The 22423-nt window shown below is 36.8% G+C and overlaps 1 protein-coding gene across 3 annotated transcripts in view; it reads right to left on the reverse strand.

The window, feature by feature from the left end:
- LCORL (ligand dependent nuclear receptor corepressor like) overlaps positions 1-21063 on the reverse strand; it is a 53533-nt gene extending 32470 nt beyond the window's left edge. For 2 of the 3 annotated variants that reach the window (XM_014937063.1, XM_014937062.1), the window contains exons 1-4: positions 20734-21063; positions 13895-13974; positions 13520-13649; positions 6477-6731 (exon numbers count right to left, since the gene is read on the reverse strand). In XM_014937063.1, the coding sequence (XP_014792549.1) occupies positions 6477-6731; positions 13520-13649; positions 13895-13974; positions 20734-20818 (550 nt within the window). In that variant the 5' untranslated portion in view covers positions 20819-21063. The remainder of the gene's footprint in view (positions 1-6476; positions 6732-13519; positions 13650-13894; positions 13975-20733) is intronic. The other variant, XM_014937064.1, reaches the window with a different exon arrangement.
- Positions 21064-22423: the final 1360 nt, after the last annotated feature.

The following is a 22423-nucleotide window of genomic DNA, read 5'->3' on the forward strand; positions in this document are numbered from 1 at the left end:
GCCAATCAGCCTTTCTGATGCAGTGGTAGTCCCGAAGGAAAAACCAATTAAAACCACTACAGAAATACTCTACAGGGACTGTCTGGCCGACCAAGCTGTAAAGTGTCCTGAATATTTAAGCTCCCAATGTCCCCGAGTCCTGTGCAATGGACAGATTTTGTCCATTGTCTTCTGTCAGTCATGCAAATTACATTCCCTTTTCTTAAGTGTGTGTGTGTGTTCCCTTTCACATTAGTTTCTCCATCTTCAGTTGATATTCATAGGCACTACGATAAAAAAAGTTTAAAGAGATCACTAGACAAAAATCACCAGAGAAAAAAAACTTCAAAGTTCACAACTGATCAATTTATGATGAGCTAATCAGCTCTCTCTATTCAATCTACAAAAAGAAAACTGAAACTAACTAGATTTTTAGGAAAAAAAAAAAAACCAACTCAATGAACAAACCCCAAATACTCTTGCAAGATTCCACACAAGAATTCAGTGAATTCACTCAAACTAAAAAAAAATAAATCAAAAAGCCAAAAAAAGATCCAACAAATGAAACAACACAAACCCCCCAAAACTGATGCAGAAAGGGCCGATAAATTAAAAAGATTCATTAAAAATATACAATAGCTCCTGGGTTTGGCAGATCTTCCTGCTTTGTAGTAGCATCAATTATTATTATAACAAAGGAACAGTGGAAAAGTGAGAGCATTTACTATAAAGCTTTGAGACAAAATTAAATGCCACCTAATGAAATGAATGTATAAATATATATGCAATAGAGATGTTCACTTGGGTTCATTAGGTACAAGACCAAAAAGTTTGCAAAGAGGCATCCGACAGGTGGACAATTAACCTTGGAAAACTGTTACTTGCAACATAGGAATAGTTTTTATTAAACCAAGCCAGAACTTTCTATTACCTCTATCAAATCACTCAAAACAGGTTATTAAGAACTGAATGACATCAGGAACACGAAAACCACTCTGTAAGGTGGTTTGAATAGAAGACATGGAATTACTTCCCCTCTTCAGCTGAAGCCATGAGTACTAAGATGACAGTCTTCATGAACAACACTATGTAACACTGGATAATATGGAAAAAAAAATATTTTAAGTTTTTCAGGTCTGCCGCTCATGGTCTTCTAATGAAGTTATTTCTGTGCAAATTAAATGATTTCCATCTTCAAAGAAATGGCTCAACCCCTGGCCTTTGCTTCTCAGCACCAGATCACCAGGTGCAGCAATATCAAGATATAATTAAGTGTGATCAAAGGTCATCTTCAAAATAATCAGGACCACAATCACTTGAACCTGCTCCAGACTAGTGACGTTAGAGAAACAAGGGCGGAAGAAAAAGTAACAGAAACTGCCTGGGTCACCCTCCAGTTCCTGCAATTGGTATTTCTATACTGATTCTAGCAAAATTCTGTTTTTTTCTGGGTTTCAGGAGATCTCTCACTAGCTATTATGAGCTGCCTTACTAGGTCAGACAACCTACTCTACCCAGTCCAGTCTCCAGGCACAGAAAAACTCCATTCCTAGTGTGAGGGAGCACATCAGCCTGGCCAGTGCCTCCAGCTCATCCCTCTCCTGCTCTCCCAGTAGCTGCTGCCATTGGATGAGGGATCTCAGAGACACATCCATGCCTACTCTGGCTTTAGCTTCTGGCCTTGGTTCCGTTAGCTGGGAAGTTGTCTAAGACCTTTTTTGAACCCAGGGACACTGTCCATCTCCACACCTCCCTGTCACAGCAGTTCCTGATGTTCACAAACTGCTGTTCAAAAGCTGCCACTTCTCTTTTTTTCCTTTCCAAGGGAAAAACTTTTCAGTGAGCCCTGCCTAGTTCTAATATTGTGAGATTTACCCAGAACAGTGTGGTAAACCCCAATGAGATCTTTCATAGCAAAAAAATGACACTGTCTTGTCTTCAACACCTTGCCTTACCTTTTGCTGGCTATTCTCTGTGCTGCTGAACGTGGAAACAACGTTTTCAGAGAATTGTCAGAAAGAACACCAAAGCTGTTCATTAATTCTTAACTACTGCTTTGAGTAGCCCCTTTCTGCTGACCTGATGTGCTATTTTTTAAAATGAAAAACTGCCAGATGAAAAGCATATAGCTATATATACTATCTGGGCTTGTGTAAGGCCTCTGACATGATCCACCACAACATCCTGAGCACTAAACTGGAGATGGACCTGATGGGTAGACTGTTTGGTGGATGAGGAATTGATTGGATGGTTGCACCCAGAGGGTAGTGGTCAATGGCTCAATGTCCAGATGGAGACTGGTGACAAGTGGTGTCCCTCAGGGGCGGTACCAGTACCATTCATTATCTTCATCAATGGCACAGACAGTGGGATCGAGGGCACCCTCAGGAATTTTGCAGACACCACCAAGCTGAGCAGTGCAGTTGACACACATGAGGGATGGGATGACATCCAGAGGGACCTGAACAGCCTCAAGAAGTACCTGGAGTACAGAGTCCAGCTCTAGAGCCTTCAGCACAGGAAAGACATGGACCTGCTGAAGCAGGTGCAGAGAAGGGCCACAAAAATCATCAGAGGGCTGGAGCACCTCTCCTGTGGAAAGGCTGAGAGTTGGGGTCGTTCAGCCCAGAGAAGAGAATACTCTGGGGAGACCTTATGGCAGCCTTTCAGTACTTAATGGGGGGCCTATAAGAAAGATGGGGACAAACATTTTAGCAGGCCCTGCTGCAGTAGGACAATGGTTAATGGTTTTAAACTAAAAGAGAGAAGATTTGGAGTAGATAGAAGGAAGAAATTTTTTTTATGCTGGGGTGAACACCTCCAGGGATTGGGCATTCACAACTTCTTCAGTAACAGCCAACATGAGTGACAAAACTACAGGACAGCTCTAGAAAGTTCCCATAGCAAAACATCACAAATTGCCAGCTACCTTCTGATATCTTCCAGTCTGTGATAGATCAAGGAAACAAGGAAATTATGCAAATTCTCTTGCACTTTTCTGCTACGTTTACACACTGTCATTGCTCCTAGAAGATACACAAGCTTATTCTTGTTGCTGTAGCTAAATTAACAGATTATTTGTTGTACAGCTTATACTTCTGCCTCTTGTTAAGTCGCTTTGCTGAGCAGCTTGAGGTCAGCTCATCAACTCTCCCACATCTATCAGCAGAATAGGGCTACAGTCAGTGCAATTCCTCTCTACAGCTCCTTCCTCCTCACACTTCCCCTGCTCCTTTGTGGGTTTATCCACAGGCTACACTTCCTTCAGGAAATATCCAGCTGCTCCAATGTGGGGTCTTCCACAGGCTGCAGAGTGAATAGCTGCTCCAAAGTGGTCTCTTCCAGGAGCTGCAGGGCAATGCGTGCTCCACCATGGACCTCTCCATGTGCTTGCTTGGAAACACCTGTGCTGGCGCCTGAAGCACCTCCTTCCCTGACTTTGTTGTTCGCTCTGCTGGTTCTCTCTCCTCTGCCCCTTCAGCACTTCTGCTCTTTCTTCACTATGTTTTACAGAGGCACCACAAACCTCACTGACGTGCTCCATTTAGGCCTGTCGCAGGTCTGTTTTAGAGGTGGCTGTGCCTGGCACAGGGCAGCCACTGCAGCCCTCCCTACCCAAACCCTGCCATGTAAACCCAATGCACGGGGTTATCAGGTCTGCAAGTGTCAGACAATTCTGGGAGTACTTCAGAGATGGCCACAGATATCAGGAGAAAGTAAAAAGCTTTCTTAAATGAAGACAAGATCATTCAGACATCTTCAGCAGCAGAACCTTTTTTCAGTATTGAGGCAGCTCTTAGCTTGGATCCGCTCAGTGCAAGAAAGCGCCTCTACTGATCTGAAGAATAAAGCTCACTCCTTCCTCTCAAGAGTCCAAGAATCATTGCCATAGCAAAGGAACAAGAGTGTCTGTTTTATTATTTAGATAATTCATTTTAAAGACTACTACTGTAAATACAAAGCACGTGCCTAAACAGAAAACGAGCCTGAAGTATTTATTATTTATGTTATCTGCATACAGGATCTGAATTAAAAAGATTTCAGCTTCAAGGATCCATCAGAGCAATGTACAAATTTGAACTTCCTCCTTCGTTACTGCCACTTCATTTGGAAATTGTAACAGGGATTACAAATAGAAAATAAATTAAAAAAAAAGAGAGAAAAAGAGTTGCACAACAGTTAAAAGACACTACTGAGAAAAGAACCATAGTATAGCTTTTATGAATCTCCCGTTACTGGCACTTCATTTGGAAATCGTAACAGGGATTACAAATAGAAAATAAAATAAAAAAAAAAAAAAGAGTTGCACAACAGTTAAAAGACACTACTGAGAAAAGAACCATAGTATAGCTTTTATGAATCTCCAGACTATTAAGACACAGAATAATGTATTTTTAAAAATTATCTAATTTAGAAATTTCACAGTTGCCTCCTGTAAGTGTGTAACACTTTGATATATCCAACCTTTCTGCGGGAAAAGGATAGAAGTGAAGGGCAAGTAGAAAAATAATCCCTGACTATAGCTAATTGAAAGAACTTCTAATGAATCATCGCACCTAGAACACAATGGAAATAAAAACAGTAGGCTGACTTTTTCCATCTTCATCTAGTTGACTTGTGTTGCTACCACTGCAGTGGAAAGCAAAGATAGCTCGAAATTGGTATGTTTGTGGGAAACAGGAAGCGCCATACAACTTCCCTGGTAGATAAGAAACCTTCCTCCAGCTACAGTCCTACAGCCTTGTTTCAATGCTTCCTCTCACTTTTGTAGCTCTCAACTTCACAGCGAGACCAGTATCTTTAACATCTACAACGCACTACAGCAAACGTGGCAGTATATGTCTTGAGAATCTACAGTATCTTGCACAGTCTACAAGTTTCACATAGTAAAATATGGAAACTATTTTAGCTTCAGATGTTTTGCAGAAGGCACACAATTCTGAACTTGCTGTTTATTCTCATTATAAGAACAACTCAAGTGATATTAAAAAAAAAAAAGGCTGAAATACCTCAGTTTCTCTATACTTAAGGTTTTTTTGGACAAAACATCAATGTATTTTCAAATAGCTGAGGGTGGCAGCAGAACTTTCTTCCTTTCCCCTGTCCCATTTACCCTCTGCCTTCCCTTTCATTCCTCAAAGGTTTATTTGGGTTCAGCGAGGACCAGAACCTGTGTTTGGGGACTTTGCTCCCTCATGGATGTTTTAAACTAGTTCCTCTCTATAACCCATTGTCGAAGTAAGCACCAGGCTACAGTGCTGATATCAGGAAAGTACTTTTTATTGGCCTCACAACAACAAACCTGCTTCAATCTGGCCGATTATAAATCTCTAAAACCTGTAATTCATCCATAGCAGAGGTATGTCAACGCACAACAGATATTTTCTCAGCATTTTCTCTGCGCAAGGTATTCACTGAACCCAGGCATGAATTTATTTACGTGTAGTCAGCAGAAACCAGAGCAGGAATTCCACAATTTCTTAATGTTTCTGCTGTCAAAGAGAAGGGGTGCTAAAATTCAATCTAGAATATTATGTTTAGCAAGGTAAATCCAGGTCAGAATTCCCTCCTCGCCCCCCATCAAGGATGTGTCATCTAATTAAAGATTGCATCATTAAGCACACACATTTTAAATCTGCTTTAGTACTTTTTTAAAAAAAAACTTGATTCTGCAGTTCTACTGTCTTTTAACTTTTTTAGTATGGTACGTGACACACAGGCAAACTTTTCAATCTGCAGTATTAGTGAATTAACATGAACCCTTTTATCTGTGAAAGACAAAAGCTGCTTTTGTCACTGCTTTCGGTTGCACACAGATAGTCACGACCCTTCCTGAAAAGTGCTGCTTATCTAAGTCAGCTTCAAAGTCCAAAAAACTCCTGTGATTATACTGTTATCAATTTTAGATAGCAATATTCCTCGAGGCAAAGAAATTATTTCCTTTCTGTAAATGACAGTGAGGCAGACTTTATTTCTCTAATTTACTCTCAATTAAGAAAGTTGCAGCAATCTGTAATGATTAAGACATGAAGTATGGAAACTTCCTCCCAAATTGATCTTCTCTTTCCATTATTCTAACCGGTCTGTATTTAAAGAATCAAAGTGTCCAAAGGCTGACACAGACAGAATGGCCTCTGCTCACTGAAATTCCTGTATCTTTCTCTTTTCTCAGAAGGCTTCTTAACAGCCTTCTGTGTGTGGTAGTTTCTTGAGGTGTTGGCTTTTTGTTTTGTTTTGTGTTTTTTTCAGTTCTCACATAACATTTTTACTGGTGCTAAAGGAAAATGTATGAATTTATTAAATGTATTAAGTGATGCAATGCCAGTTTTCCTTCAGCTCTGTTTTAATTACATTAAATAATATTTTTTCCTGTATCCTGATTACTGCTTAGGAAAGTCAAAACAAATAGATATTTGACACAGACATATTTATTTTTTTAAGGGAATAAGAGGCAATAAGTGACAACAAAACAGAGATAAGCAGATATAGAGATTTACCTTGCTGAGTATTCTGTTCTTGAGTTCGATTCACAGTGAGGTCTAGAGGGCTATCCTGTTCTTCCTGAAGGGAGTTTTCCGTTTGGTTCATTTGGATGCTTTTACATATCAGACTTGGTTCAAACGATGAACCATTTCTGTTCTCTTGAATTTTGCTACTTTTTGAAATGTACTCAATCGCAAACTGACGGATCATTTTTTTCATTAATTCCTGAGCAACTAGGGGAATGTTAGGATCACAGTTCTGAGGAAGATCTAGGAATAAAAAACAACAACACAAGCAACAGATGTATTAAAAAAACATATTTAATTACTTTTCTTTAAATAAATATCTCCTATAAGCACAATGAATGTGGGCAATAAATACATGTGTAATAAACACATTAATTCAGGTATCTCATAAAGTTTTTCTTATGAGCATTCCTAACTGGAGGTCACTTGGAAGAACATGTTTTGCAGTCATTAGAAATTTTTACCTTATTCCTCTGTCATAGCATGCAAGTCCAACTATGTGGGTAGATAAATAATGCAAGTATGGGAGTCAGAATCTGTATTAATTGTTGGTAAAGAAATTGAATTTTCATTTGCGGACTTCATTTCCAGTTTTGAAAATAAAGAATTTTGAGTAAAAACAGTGAAAGTTAAAGCAAGCTATGAATTAATAAAGAAGTTACTTTTAAAGAACAATTGTAACAAAAATACTTAATTTTAAACTGCAGTTCTATCACTTAGTCCTTTTCATAATATAGAACAGTTGGACTTTGGAGGAGCTGATGTTAAATAAAAAGAGAAAGAAAAAATTTGTTTCACCAACATATTAGATTATATCCCCATTCTAGATTCAGGATTGCAATGTCAAAACTGCTATGATGCTACTTGAAATGTGTCATACAAACTGTAGTAACAGAAGCAGCTGAATTTTACAATAAAGTTCTACATTTTTATTATAAAACCTTACGGGATTTTCTGGACATTTTCGAAGTGCTAGCAATGAAAACATTTGAGAGAAAAGCTTTATTTCCTATGCTAAATGGTACATATCCTATTTTTCATTTGTATATGTAACAGTCCCACGGAAAAAAGTGTTTCAATTTGAAAACACAAAAATTACAAAAGGATCAAACGTCATATACATACGACTTTATTTTAGTATTGCCAGTTAGGCCTCTTATTAACACGCATAGCTGAAACTACATTTATGAATCACTAAAGAAAAATAAATAAAAGTACCAGAAAGATCAACAAAATAAAGATAAGTAACCTAGGATAAATAATGATTTAATTAAGAAACTCACTTAAAGTAAGCTGTGTTACTCAACATGGCAGCCCTGTATTGATGACTGCAATACCTCACTTCGCAAGACAAGCACAATTGTCCGCGCTCAAAGATCTGTGTTATTTATTAATGTGGCAGAGAGACCACTGAGATAGACCAAAGAATGCTGCTCAAGTTCAGGATGAAATGTGTATAAGATTTTGTTTGTTTCAGGTTTATTCAAAACATATTCCACTTTGAGAATTCATTTTCACCAATGGAATATTGCAAGGAATTACAAACAGTCACGTATGCGATCTGCTGTCCAAAGCATAGGAGAGGGCAGCCGACTGTTGAGATGCTTCTTGTCAACACCTTTAGGTTGGCCTTTCAGTAGTGTTTTTGAGATAAGTTGAAGCTCCAGCATGTTCAGAGACTGACTATATGCTCCACATCGTGACTTCAAGAGACTTTACACATGGCATGACAAAACAAGCTGCTTATGGTTGAACCTCTACCTTCTGACAATATTTCAACCAGATCTCTATCTGGTTGAAATATCAATATTTCTAAAATTGAGTTTCTAGAGGAAAGATATGAGGTCAAACTCTAATTGATGGAAGACACCTACAAAGAAAAAGATCTCTCCCCATCATGTAACACCCAGGCACAGATATTCTTTGTTTATTGATATTTTTCAATTCTTAAAGAATGAATCCAATAAATTTTCAACTGAATTTTAACATCCTAGAGACACATTTAGAACAAAAGAAAAAATTCAACAGAAGATATTGAAGCAGCAAGGCAATAGGTATAAAAATGGCAACACATATGGAAAAATAACAAAAGAACAAGGAAAGTTAAGAGATGGAATTGAAAAACTGAATTATCTAGCAACAAAAGTAAGTGCATGACAGGGGAATTGTAGCTCTAAACAATGAAAACCACTGATCAGTAGCTTAGCTTAAAAAAAACCCCAAACAAACCCAAACACAAGCAAACAAAAATCTGACAGCCAGTAATCAAGAGAATACAGGAAACACTGAATAGTCTATCACAAATCTGGTCTGGAACAGCGCTGCTCATATACAGTAATTAATTTGTTGCATGCACCCATGAAAAACTTCTCAGAAGACTTGGAAAACAGGTGACCATCAGTGCAAAGGGGAAAGATGGTTATTTTACATCCTGGTACCTCTACAAAGCAAAAGATCATAGAGCATAGTGGATGCCTACCATTAGTCAGAAAACACAAGAGCCTGGAATAAACTTCTGCTTATTAATCACCATCCCCAACATCAATTAATTATAAAACTGCAAGACAAAACTCCTTCAGAACTGCCAAGTTTCTCTTGTTTTTCTATTCCATTATAGACTATTCACACCAGTAATATCCAAGCATGAATCGCTTTTAGACACTGGCAGGTAAAGCTCACTTAACCATTAGGAGCAAAGTCCTCTTTTGACCTAGCTGGCATAACAAAGGATTTGTTTTTTTGCTCTTATAATATTTTCTTTAATATTAGTTTTAATTTTTTTCTAGTAATTTCCAAATGCTCCCTATGGAAGAATAAATGCAGAACAAAATTTCTCCTATATTCAACTGCTGCAGCTACTGTCAGTTTACAGATTAAGTTAATTTACTCTAAAAAACTAATACTAGAGAAAAATAAAAATAATTAAAAAAAAAAATATCTCAGAGCATATACTCTGGAAGATGTGCTCCAGGGGTGCATCCAAAGTGCTCTTGCTGCTAGTACATATTCAATCTACAGGGCTAGACCACAGTTAGGTCTAAGTTTAACTGCCATAAATGCAAATAGTGTCATTATTGCATCTTCATTATCGACTGTTCTATTGTGTAAATCATAATTCATGTTGGAAGGACCTTGAGAGGTCTCTAGTAAAGCTGCCTGCTCAAAGCAGGGTCAACTATGGGATCAAATCAGGTTGCCCTGGGTTTTATCCAGTTAGGTCTTGAATGCCTGAATGTAGATTTAAAAAAAAAAAAAATAAAAAATCTATTTTCTTTCAAGGGTAAGTGCAACTTTCGTACAACATTGTATGGACACAAGATTCCTGAGTGATCAGACTAGGATACATGCACTTGAAGAGCATTTATATAAAGCCCAATTACTTAATTCAATGTCTGTAAATCTGTATTATTACACAAGAATGCAATGAAAACATGTAGAGACCTGTAACTGTAAGTTCATAGTAGCAAAGTTTCACTACAGATGGAAATTTCTAATTAGCCATAAAAAAAATTTCAAATGCAATTTAATGCATTTTGGCATAAGAAAAGTATTAGGTCTCTAAGACCAGCATCACCAACAAATATTTCTTAATTATTATCAGCAGATGGCACCAGATATACTTTGTATGACCTAAAAAGTTTTTATTCTAAGGTGTTTTATTAGGAGTCATGACTATAGCTGCTCACATAGTTTTAAATCCACATGCCTAATTCTGTTTGAAGTTCTATTTTTCATAGCTGACTTACAACACCAGGCAGTTCTATTTACTCCATGGAGCAGGTATGTACATACATACTACTTCAAACCCAGCAGAACAGTCTCTAAGGATTTGGAGTAACAAGTAGCTCTGATGTTCCTCTAATTCCTCTCAGATCATTGTAGACCTCCCGATATTATTAATATAAGGGAAGCCTAAAGTAGGCATTTGTATGATAATCTTGTGACTGTCAAGATTACAGTCAGAATGCAAGAGAAGGCAGTAATAAAGATGGTGTGTAATTATGTCTAATGGCAATATTTTAATTCAAAGCTAACATTTAGGATTAAGACTTCCTCAGTTTATGTACTGCACCACCTTGTAACTATTCAAATCTATGTTCTTAACTATTCTGTACATTAACACTATGTATGATCATTAGACTGTAATGCACAAAGCAACAACTGATTCAACTGACAGTTCAGATTTACATGTGTATTTGTGAGGACAATGGGCAAAGAGTTAAAAAAGCCACAATGTTTTCAATTAAGAAGTCAAAATAGTGACTTAATTTCTCTTCTGATACAATTTCAAAAGGCAGTGGAAATCAGCAGGGAATCACAACCCTCCTTGTACCTTACAATCCTGTTCTGTGAGCAGCAGAACTAAGAACACCTGGTTGCTTATGAGCATGTTTCCTGTGGTCGCTCCAGCTCTTCTTGCTTTTCACAAAAAGGCCACATTTCCTAGAATGACCCTACCTTGGCAGCCACCAAACTGTCCCAACAATATTATTGGCTCTACACATAAACTTGTCCAGCTCACCATCAGACCACTAGCAAATTAAAAAGATAATAGAGCAATCTATTCTGAGCCATGTATTATGATTAGTTTAGTTAACCTGACTGACCAACCAGCAGAAGGAGTAAGGGCCAAGCTCACTCTAGTCTTCTGTTCTTGTAAACATTCAACATTTTTCCTTCCTCTACTCAGATGGTAATGGTCATTACGTACAGTAATATCTCTACGGATTTTCTTAAATGGAGTTGAAAATGACCAAAAAAGAATTCAGAAGTTAGTGAAGACCGTAACAACGGCAGGAAGGCAGTCAACACAAAGTATGTTCTACTTCCGTAAGAAAGAGTTTGTTACCTACAGGCTTTCAAAAGTTTCCCAATCTTGGCAGTAATTCTATTATCTGCTCAATAGGAAAAAGGAATCATTTTTGTCTAATATTCTACAGACAAATCCTCATCTATGAATACCTGAAGGTCATATGCTGTAGACAATGATATAACATGGCTACATGTTTTGTGATCTTCTGAGCTAGTTTCCTGATGTCAAAAAAACCCAGACAACAAACCCTCAAAATCAATCCTCTGCAAATGAAAAAACTCAGTCATACACTAACTTGCTCTAAAATAGAAGGATAATGAGGCCAATAAACATGACTCTCAAATCTGCTTTCTAGTCCTAGTAGTTCAGAGGCCCTAAATGAAACTGTACTAGTTACGATAGTAAATGACAGTACATGGTCTTGAGGAAATTTGCAATCAGAACAAGTGAAACAAGTGTTACTTCCACTTTAAAGACAGTCAACCAAGAATTCTACATTTTTTTTCACAATGAAAGGGCATTTGTTTTAGTACCAGGTGTAAGAGCTGTTCCTTAGCTAAACAATTACTTGACATTTTTTATTCTTTTTTTCTTAAGTTGGTAACTGATCTCAAAAACTTGCTAAAATTCAGAGAGCGGACTTTTCTAGTAAAACTCTTTGTCTTCCTCCTAACAAGGACAAGAAAATTACTTCAATACCTCATAAATTCATTTCACACGCTCCTTCCTGATTTTTTGTTTCCTTTTCACTTCCCATAATTTGAACAACTTAAGAGACTTAGCCAGAACCTGAGCTGAAGCAATATTCTTAGAAAACTCATCAGCAACGTACTACTTACCAAAGAATACACAAGTCCTTCAGAGAATCACAAAAGACATCAGAAAGGACTTTTTGTTTTTCAACAGGCAAAACCTTTCAAACCTAGCATTGCTGATCGGGCAGATCAAAAACTCTAAGGAAAATGCTAAAAGCCAAATGGTCTTTGTGAAAAACTTCACTCCGGTGAGGTCACGCCAAGTCTCACTTCTCCCATGATAAAAGTTCCTCTCAAGGAGAATCAAAAGTCGGCATCTCTAGCAGAAGCATAAAGCGGGTGAATGTTGAAAAACAAGTGTACGTCAAGACCAAGAAAAGATCTGAGAAACTAGAAATCTGAAGAAATACCTGCCTAATAAGATGCCATGTAACTCGGCCTGTGATGAAAGTATAATAAGAATTTCAGAGGTGGAAACATCACTGGACATTTTATTTCAAAGGGAAAATATTCGGTTTCAAAGAAAGCTAAGGAACGAAGATGGACTCAAAATGTTGTTGCATTCTATTCAAAGTTCTTTAAAGCCTTAAGCAAAATGTAGGCTGAAGAGAAAGATGCCCCACACAGAAAAAGATTCCACCCACGCCACATTCAAGGGCATAGTAATCTCTTTCTGTTACATCGGGGTAAAGGGTAGAAAGCTAACTTTTTTTTCCTCCACCTACGTAAGGGAAGAGAATGTATCAAGTACATCTACCAAACCCAAGAAAAAAACCTGTAAAAGTTGAAGTTACCGAGTAGAGCTGCACTCACATTCTTTACACATAAATTTAAGAATATGAGTATTTTTGCTGCTGTTGACAGTGACTGGCTAAGTAACTCGTCAGGCCCTCATGAACAGTTATAACTTGCTGAGTGCCAAAGAACAAGGGTAGTCAAAGAATAAATGAGTTACTAAATACTGTATTTTGACAAGAAGTTTCAACCTCTGCCCAGGATGTATTTAAGTAGTACCATTTGTGCAAGAAGATGCCAAATCCCATTTTGTAATCTGTAAGACACATTCTCTAAGCTAAAATGGGTTTCCTGCTGAAAACTAAAGTGAAAATTTTGGAACAGAAAATGTTTAAATGCTTAAAATTCCAGACAATGGCACCTGAAGGGGTCATGAAAACAAAATAGCAATTCATGGTAAAAAACCCCAATAAAATACAACAAACAGGAATTTAAGAGAATAACACACAACACAATAGGACTAACAGCAATGATAAGTAGGAAGAGTAAGTGCTTCCTTTGGTGATTCAAGCAAGCAAAGAAAAAGATTAAGGAAAACCAAAGGAATAAAGAGAAGCAGCATTTAGTAGATAAATAAAAACTACTTAAGAATCAAAATCAACCCTAAATAATTTCATTCTTCTAGATTTGTGTCACATCTCTTGATATAAAAAACATGGTTTTGTTACCTTTCTTTCGAAAGAGTGCATTTAGATAGTTTTCTGCTTGGCATTCAATCTTATCAGTGTTGGACTGGCCCTGAGATGACAGTTCCTCTGTAGGCGTTGACTGTGAAGAACCGATGACTGATGCACGATCCTAGAAGACATACGAAGATTGTAACACCTTTCAGAAGTGAGTGTACTGGTAGTACATATTATACAATTAAGTTATTGAGTGAAAAAAAAACCCACTAAAAATGTGTTTACTACAATCCCTCTCATAACCGAACTCGAGTCAAAACGCAGAATTAACCTAATTGCAAAATACAATTCTCTGATTCCTACTTTCATACCAAAAATTGGGTGTTGGGGAGACATACTTGGTATCACGTTCATACTTACACTGACTGTTTCTTTGTGTAAATTACAAAAGGAACATTTCTCATCCATAGACCAGTCAGTTAGCTCTTCTGGCTCACAGTCTTAAAAGAAGAAAAAAAAAAGCTAGATGTTTAAAACAAGTAAAAATGAATTTTGAGAACAAAATACACATACTGCAAGTCTCTTAAAAAAATTCCATCATAATCAAATATGTATTTATTAGTACAACGTAGTCAGCAGTATTCAATTCTTCAGATATTTCCAAAGTATTGTCTGGCTCACATAGCTCAATTTTCAAATAGCAGAGGGCCTCCTTCTTAAAAGGAAAGGTAAACTCATACATCTCAACTGATTACTTATCACAGTTAAAGGAGGCATCTGAACACTGTAAATCTGGATCTAAATTCCAGTCATCGTTTCTTTTAACAAAGGTGTGCAAACCCATAGCAAACTAACCAAGGAATTAGGATACAGACTCCTTGTCATTTGAGCTACACATGTTGCACTTGAAATATTTTATTTTATACCATCTCTACAGGTAAACCAAAATCCTATACTCACTTGTAGAATTTTATTTATTTAGAAAACCTTAAAATAACTTTATATGTTTTATCAGAAGACATACTTTGGTCTTAAAGGAATATATAACTTTAACAGATCGCTTATATCAAGTCTGATCTACTGGATGGGGAAACGCCACCTATTTTCTATAAACAAGTTATTAAGCTCCATTTCAAAATTATGAGTTTTCCAGCACGTACTCTCTCTTCCCAAACTACCAATTGCTTCAAAGCTTTTCCCAAACCAATTGTGCTAACAGTTAAAATTAACCTTCCAATTTCTTGCTATTCCAGTTTGCTTTTGTGGCAACACTGTTCTTACACTTAAACAAACAGTTATTGTTCGTGGGTATTTAGCACCTTGATGTATTTACAGAGAATATCATTATCCCCACTTTACACTTCATTTTGCCAGGCTAATCTAGGCCACTCTCTAATGAGATCCAGCTCTTTTCTGCACCATTCTCATTTGAACACCCGTTTCCTGCGCTCAGGGAACCAAGGTCTCAAGATGATGCCTTTCTTTTACATCAGACTTCCTTAAAATGTAGACAGTACTCTTCCCACAGTATCCTGGTTGTGCAGGAGTCTTTATCACAGCTGCAGCATTTTGACAGGTGACTATGAACCTCATGAACTACAACACCAAGGTCTTTCTCCATCCTGTTCATTTCCAGTTCACTCACTCACAGCTTAAACAAGTTTTTCCCCCGCCTTATTAATTATCAAACATGTTTCCTCCTTTTCTCTGCACCACTAAATTACAATCACAGCTCTGTTAGGAAGGTTCTTGAGGTTCTCTGCTTTCAGTAACACCCTGTGGTAGGTTGACCTCAGCTGGCTGCCAGCCCCAACCCAGCCTCTCTGTCACTCTCCCCTGCTCAACAGGGGAAGGGGAGAAAATAAAATGGGAGAAACTTGTGGGTCAAAATAAAGACAGGGAGATCACTTACCAATTACTCTCACAGGAAGCCAGATTCAACTTGGGGAAAACTTATTTAATTCACTGGCAATAGATTTGCATAATGAGAAAGGCAAACCCAGAAACACCTTACCACCCTTTTTCCCTGGCTTCAACTTCACTCTTTCATTCTTGACTCTTCTACCTCCTCACCCACCCCAAACAGCACACGGAGGATAGGGACAGGGGCTGTCCTCAGTTCTTAACGGGTTCTCTCTGCTGTTCCTCCTCCTCATGTTTTTCCCCTGCTCCAGTGTTGGGTCCTTCCCATGGGCTACAGGCCTTCATGAACTGCTTCAGTGCGGGTCCTTCCCGCAGCTTCAGTTCTCCATGAACTGTTCTAACATGTGTCTTCCATAGGACACAGTCCTTCATGAAGGAACTGCTCCACAATCCCACAGTTCCTGCCAGAAAACCTGCTCCTGCGTGGGCTCTCCATGAGCTGTAGCTTCCTTAAGGGCATCTCAACCTGCTGTAGGGTCCTCCATAGACTGCAGGGTGGTTATCTGTTCCAACGTGGTTCCTCCATGGGCTTCAGATTTTACCTTCTTCATCATGGTCTTCTCCAGGAGCTGCAGGAGAATTTCTCCCTCCAGTGCCTGGAGCACCGTGTCTCCCCTCTTGCTCCTCAGACCTTGCCGTCTGCACGGTTGTTTCCCACTCCTCCCCCCAAAACTGCTGAGCACCATCAGAAAGAAAATGAATCTGTAAAAAGTGAAGTTCTTGAGCACAAAAATAACCCTAGTAACTCTGTATTGTTATTTAAATCTAGTTTACTCAGCTCTAAAATGTTAATTTAGGATGGAATCCTGCATTAACAATGTGTTATATGCTTCCAGGGATGGATATCAGCAGTTTTGACAGGTAGGACGGCTGATGATCAAAAACAGACATGGGATTTTCTTGATTGGACAGCAAAAAAAATAATGAGTTATTTCTGGTGAATTAATCTAGCTATCCCAGCCTGTTGAGATATTCCTTTAAGATAACCACAAATTAAAAAAAAAAAAACCCACACTATTCTTTCGTAACATGCTCATGTTTTCATAGTTTTCCTTGCAACCACAATAAATCTATTTATGAATGTTGGGATTCTGCACGTAACTCCAAGACAGGTTTTATATTTTCAGAGAAATTCTTCTGCCTGGGAATCCCAAAGTTAAAAGTCTAACTACAGAGCAATCCCTGTGTGTCACCAAAAAAGCAAACCTTGAGAAACATCAGCGCTACATAACACTGAATTTATTTGAAGTATAAACCATGTAGAAGATAACATATTAAGTATGCCAGTGAGCTAAGCAAAACTGCCATCAGATAGCAGATATACAGCAGATAGATCAAATGCCAGGCATCCAACAGTCTCAGCTCACCACCACAGGAAACATACTGAGACCAGTATTAGTTTTTAACTACAGATAGACAACTATGCTCTCAGAAGGACCAGAGGCACAGATGGCACTCTAAGCAGCACAAGCTTTCTCTTTGCTGCATTCAATTTAGGATGATGATCATCTCCCCTCCCCATTTTATCTTGCTTGTGGTCAGCTGATGAAAGACGTGCTGACAACCTACACCACCAGCCAGCCCACGAGAAAGTGTTAAGACTGTGCAAAGAGCATTTTAATACAAAGCATGGTACAGATTATTACTTGAAACCAAAGTCATTTATTTAGTACAAAGCTGTTAAACCTACTTCCATTTTTTTTAAAGAATAAAATAGTGAATTTTGTCAAAACTACCTTTTTTCATTTCTTAAGCCATTCAAATCAGTTGCTTCCCCAAACTGTTTTTTCCAGAGTCACGCCAAATAAAGCAAATTAATACAGACATCTGTAGCACTGAACACTCTTAAAATGTGAAATAATTGCCTAGTAAATCTAAGAGACAGCTTAAAAAAAAAATCAACCCTTACTTTCCAGTATTTTCTGCATTATTATAACATCTTAATAAGTTTTCCAGCTATTTGTCACAATTTTTAACAAATAATCCCCTTCCATTTTATATGGCATCACTGCTTCGTAATTAAGTACATTAGAATATCTGATGTGTTTATCATGTTCCTTCATTTCTTTAAAATTGCATAAAAACTTGAATGACATTAGAAATTTGTGCTTCTAATATAAATTTTCACACAAATACTTTAAATATGAATAAATATTCCAGAACAACCTAAGGAAAAATAGAAAACACCCCAAAGTAAACCTTTCACCCTGTACAAAGAGGGTTTTTTTGCTGGCAGAGAAAGAATGAGAGAGCTGTTTTTCTCTCAAAAATCACTGTTTTTCCTCTGTCCATGAGAGAACAGAACCACCGTGCATAATCCCCCCCGAAATACACACATACCAGATGATTAGAGGAAAAGTTGTCTAACAGTTTAGCTAAATATCCGTAAGAAGAATGTAAAGAACAACAATTTAAATGTGAATCTCCTTAGCTGAAAATGGGTATAAGCAAAGGATTAGAAAGCCCTAAGGATTCAATGACAAAAAGCCTCCAGCTCGTTCAGAGCACGATCAGGGTCAGATGCCAAGATACAGAACTTGACACCTTTGCAACCCTTCCTTGCTGCACTGTCAAAGCAGTCAGGAAAGCAAACTGGTGCTGAACAACAGAGGTGATGGGAACCATTTCATCAAGTCCAAGGTAACTCCCACATATGCATCATGTAAGAATTTCAAGATAAAGGAAAAAAAAAAAGTCTTGCCATCTTAAGGTAACTGTTGTTATGGGTGCCTATTGCAAGTTAATTAGTTTGGCTTCTCAGCATGATCACTTCTGATGTTTACACAATATTTTCTTTGAAAGATAAAAAAAACTAGTAAAGCTGAGGTGTACCTTTTACCATTTAAATTTGTTATTACAATTCATTATTCTCTCAAGCAACTTAGAGAATACAATACAATAATTTAATCTATGTATCAAATACTATTTCAAGACAGAAATAAGCAGGAAATATGTCAATTAACACACTCATGTTACATTTTATGCCCACTAGTAATTTTTTTCTGTTACAAACAATACGTAAAACCAACAACGAATGAGAAAAAAAATACTATTGTAGCTAAGCTGCATGTATTTCAGCTGATTCTCACACACATTTCTAGATAAGAAAGCCATAAAATTTCTCAAGGTTTGTTCAAAGAAATACACACTCTTACTAACGAGGCATAATGCTGCATGTTGACAGTACTGGTTCAGTGGTTATGATGAGAAAAAGGGACACCCTACAAGCTGTAGTGATTTGATTTAGACATATTGCTAAGAGTTCTATCAACCATATATTTTGTTAACCAAGGCAGATTATTTACTTTGCATCTTAGTTTCATTATCTGTGAAGTGAAAAGTAGCACTTAAATTACGTCATTGGAAAGATTTATAACAAATTTTACTCAAGTTCTGTATTAATCATTACAATGCAATTCAGAATCAAATTAGAAATAGCCTTGCATCCTATAGGGTCCACCTCTACTGTTGTACAAAACACGGCAAATTCAAAGAGGATTTTTTAAAGTTACATATATTGTATCTACAAAAATGAGCCAAAAATAGTAAGGTAAGATGGGCATCCCAACCTAACCCTCCTTCATTTCTTCAGCAGTTGCTCCAGAAGTAAAATCAAATTTACAGATGTGTCAAATATTGAAACAGGCTTTAGTCAGTGAAAAATTCAGGCACACAACTGGCAGATATTCTTGCAAATTGGAAAAAAAAATAGGTTTAAAACTTTACTTTTTAGATAAACATAAATTTATTTTGCAGGAAAAAGTCACTGGGGCATCAAATATCAAAGGTCCTCTACAAGCAATGGAAATAGCAGATCTTAAATAGACTACAAGAAATCTTCAACTGCATGAGGCAAGTAAGCTCAAACTTTTCTCACAAGACAGCCCAAATATATGCACACAGGAACTCTAAAGGAGCAATATAACACCTTACTGTGAACTATTTAACTGTAATACATATTCAGGTCATTAGCTCAGTACTTTCTGCCTTCTTACACAAAAGAAGTGTCCCGTATTTTCTTTCCAAAAGTAAACCCTTTGATGCAAAAGAATAATAAAGCTTTAGTCGCTCATCAGTGTAAAGGCCAATACATAGCAATCCATTAAATTACAACCAGAAAATAAAAAGATCATGTACACTATTATAACAATGCCCCGCTCACTTTCCAAAGCAGTAACATGTACGTTTATCACAGCTGATGGCAGTACTGCTCATGAAAATAAGCTTGAACCCAAATTCACACGTTTCCTAAACATTTTTAAGTCTTACTAATAGCATGCTTAACTTTGTAAGTGGCAAAAAATATTCTTAAAACATTCTTAAAAGTACTATTTTAAGTTCTCCCCCCTTCCCTTGAAAATACTTTATTATGCATATGATATGGGCCAAGGAACTTGCATGATTATTAAGACGACAAAACCATAACCAAGTCAAAGTAATAATTTCAAACCTATTCTAAGGAAACATAAAGACCATAAGCACTCTGCCTCATGTACTAGCAGTATATAACTTACATGCTTTACAAATTATACTATCAGACAATAAATTGTAAAGAAACATTTTGAAGATTCAATAACAGAAAGAACACTTTAAGGCCGTGAAAGTAAACTTGATGGAACACTTCTTGAAATACTTCAAAGGCATTTTTGTGCTGGATTTTCCTCCTTTGCTTTTTTCAAAGACATATAAATCATTTCTTTCTTAACTAAAGACTCAGGTGTTGTTGACAGCTATTTCAGCAAAATCAAACCCATCTGGAATAAGGCTAGGTCTTATAAGGGTAATGGAAAAAAAAATATCTTTTTTATATATATGTACATGCACGCGTCAATCAAAATCAATATGCTTTTTATATATTTTTATATATATTTATAACATATAAAGAGAAAAGGTTTAATTTTTATATGTATAAGAAGATGCAAAAAAAAAAAAAAGGCTTAAATTTTCTTGACCACTACAAGAAAACCAAACTAGCAATTTTTACCTTCCTTTTTCCAATTAATGTCGATAGGAAGCTGAGCAGCTTGTCTTCCCTTTCTAAAACATGTCTAAAAAATTAAGATGCAGTATCGCAGAAAAGTAAATCTGTCTCATGAGAGCTTCCCAGGAAAGCCTAGCTAATCCAAAATTTCCCTGTACAGCAACAAAACCTAGGTACCATTTTACTTAGTGTTTTGCCTATACACAGTATTGACAAGAACATGACAAAATAAACATCAGAAAGAAAAACAATGTATTATTTTCATTTCAGAATTCAATATATACTTTAAACTACCTTTAACTAAAAAAAAAATCTAGTAAATTAAGGCCATTGCACTACGAGCTGGCTCATTTACCTTCAAATAAACTGAGGTCTCTTCGTAGCCTTGGTCCATAAAGCCCTTCTAAAATACTTTCAAAACCTGGAGACAAAAGAAACATTTAAAACAGTAAATCAAAAGTTTCTTAAAACAAATTGGAGAACTCTGGCAACAAGTATTGTCAAATTCTGAGAGCAATTCCAAAAATTGTTACATTTATCACACAAATATTTACTCCTTCCACTATAGAACTATTCAGCAGTCTTAGAAGATAAAAATAAAACAAGGCAACTGCCATCTGCACACAATCAGCCTATTAAGCCATGCCCCAACAACCTCATTAGACTTAAAATAACTACCACAGAATCTTAAAGGTGGGAGGATTAGCCTCATAGCTCTACACAAGTGAAGCAGCCTCTCTCTTACACTGAGAATTAGAATCACTACGGAGGGGAAGAAAACAAAATACAAAAGAGGGAAGCCTTCAGAAATTTCTTATTTATGAGCACCTGAAATTACATCATCTGACTAGGCTAGTATTTCTACAAATATAAAGAAGAAGGCTGTATTATATTTTGCTTCCAATATCATAACAGTTCTCTCTAGTCCTCTGTATCTGTACAAAAACCTTTTAAAACTGAGGATTAGATAAATCCAATTATTTTCCAGATTTACCAGCTAGTCTGTTTACATTTTTGGTAAAATCACATACTGTAACAGGGGAGAAGAGATACAGAGCAAACCAAATGATTAAAGAAACCAAACCCCCCAAAACACCAAACAAAAAACAGAAGGAGATTTGTGACAACTGAAAAAGTATGGTGAGAATGTACATCATCATCTACATAACAGAAGTTATAGGAAGAGTTTCCAAGTGTCCCCTCTTTTCTCCTTCCAAATAATAAGCTTATTTTCAACTAAGAGGATAATTCAAAGCAGCATTTGAGGGTTCTCATTCTTCATACTCGAGACCATCTCTATATTAAAGATGTAGCTATATTACAGAACTTTGCAAGACTACTTTATCATCGTGCCACGTGAAAGATAGCAGTATCTTCAGGAAACAACTGTCATGAACAAAGAACATTTAGAATCAAAGTTTGCTCATCAGCTGTGCTGCCCTCTAAGACAATACAACATACTGCTCTCAAAAAATGACATTTACTTTTTGATTTAGATTGTATGTACACGAGTATAAGGAAGTATAAATATGTACCATATCTTAAGTAACATGTTAAATAATATATCAAAAACCTAATGTAGACAAGAGAAGCTATCTTAACACACAGGAGCTCTTCAGCTTGGTCAAATTTTGCTAAAATTTACCTTTCAATTTTGTATTATTTTATAGTTTTAACATATGAATTATATTTATATTATTAAATGCAATTGATTATAATTATTCTTGGTATAATTCTATGTTCCGAGCTATAAACGCATTTATATCTATATTATTTTTCCACTTTTCTGTATAATAAATATAGTCCTATGCGAGAACACAAATTCAGGGACAAAACCACCAGCCTCTCACACAGATATATATATACACACACACTTTTAAACACAGTCTACAAAAACTAGGAAGTAAAAATCCAAGGCCCAAGTGTATGGTAAAAGTTACCTCAAACCATTAGCCACCGACTCTTAGATTCAATGTAATATAAATTCACATCAAATTAGCACTGCACAAACTCCCAGTTCTTCTGGCTTCAAAGGGTTATGGAGA

Source organism: Calidris pugnax, unplaced genomic scaffold (genome assembly GCF_001431845.1).
Source record: "Calidris pugnax isolate Ruff unplaced genomic scaffold, ASM143184v1 scaffold49, whole genome shotgun sequence".
Classification (NCBI taxonomy): domain Eukaryota; kingdom Metazoa; phylum Chordata; class Aves; order Charadriiformes; family Scolopacidae; genus Calidris; species Calidris pugnax.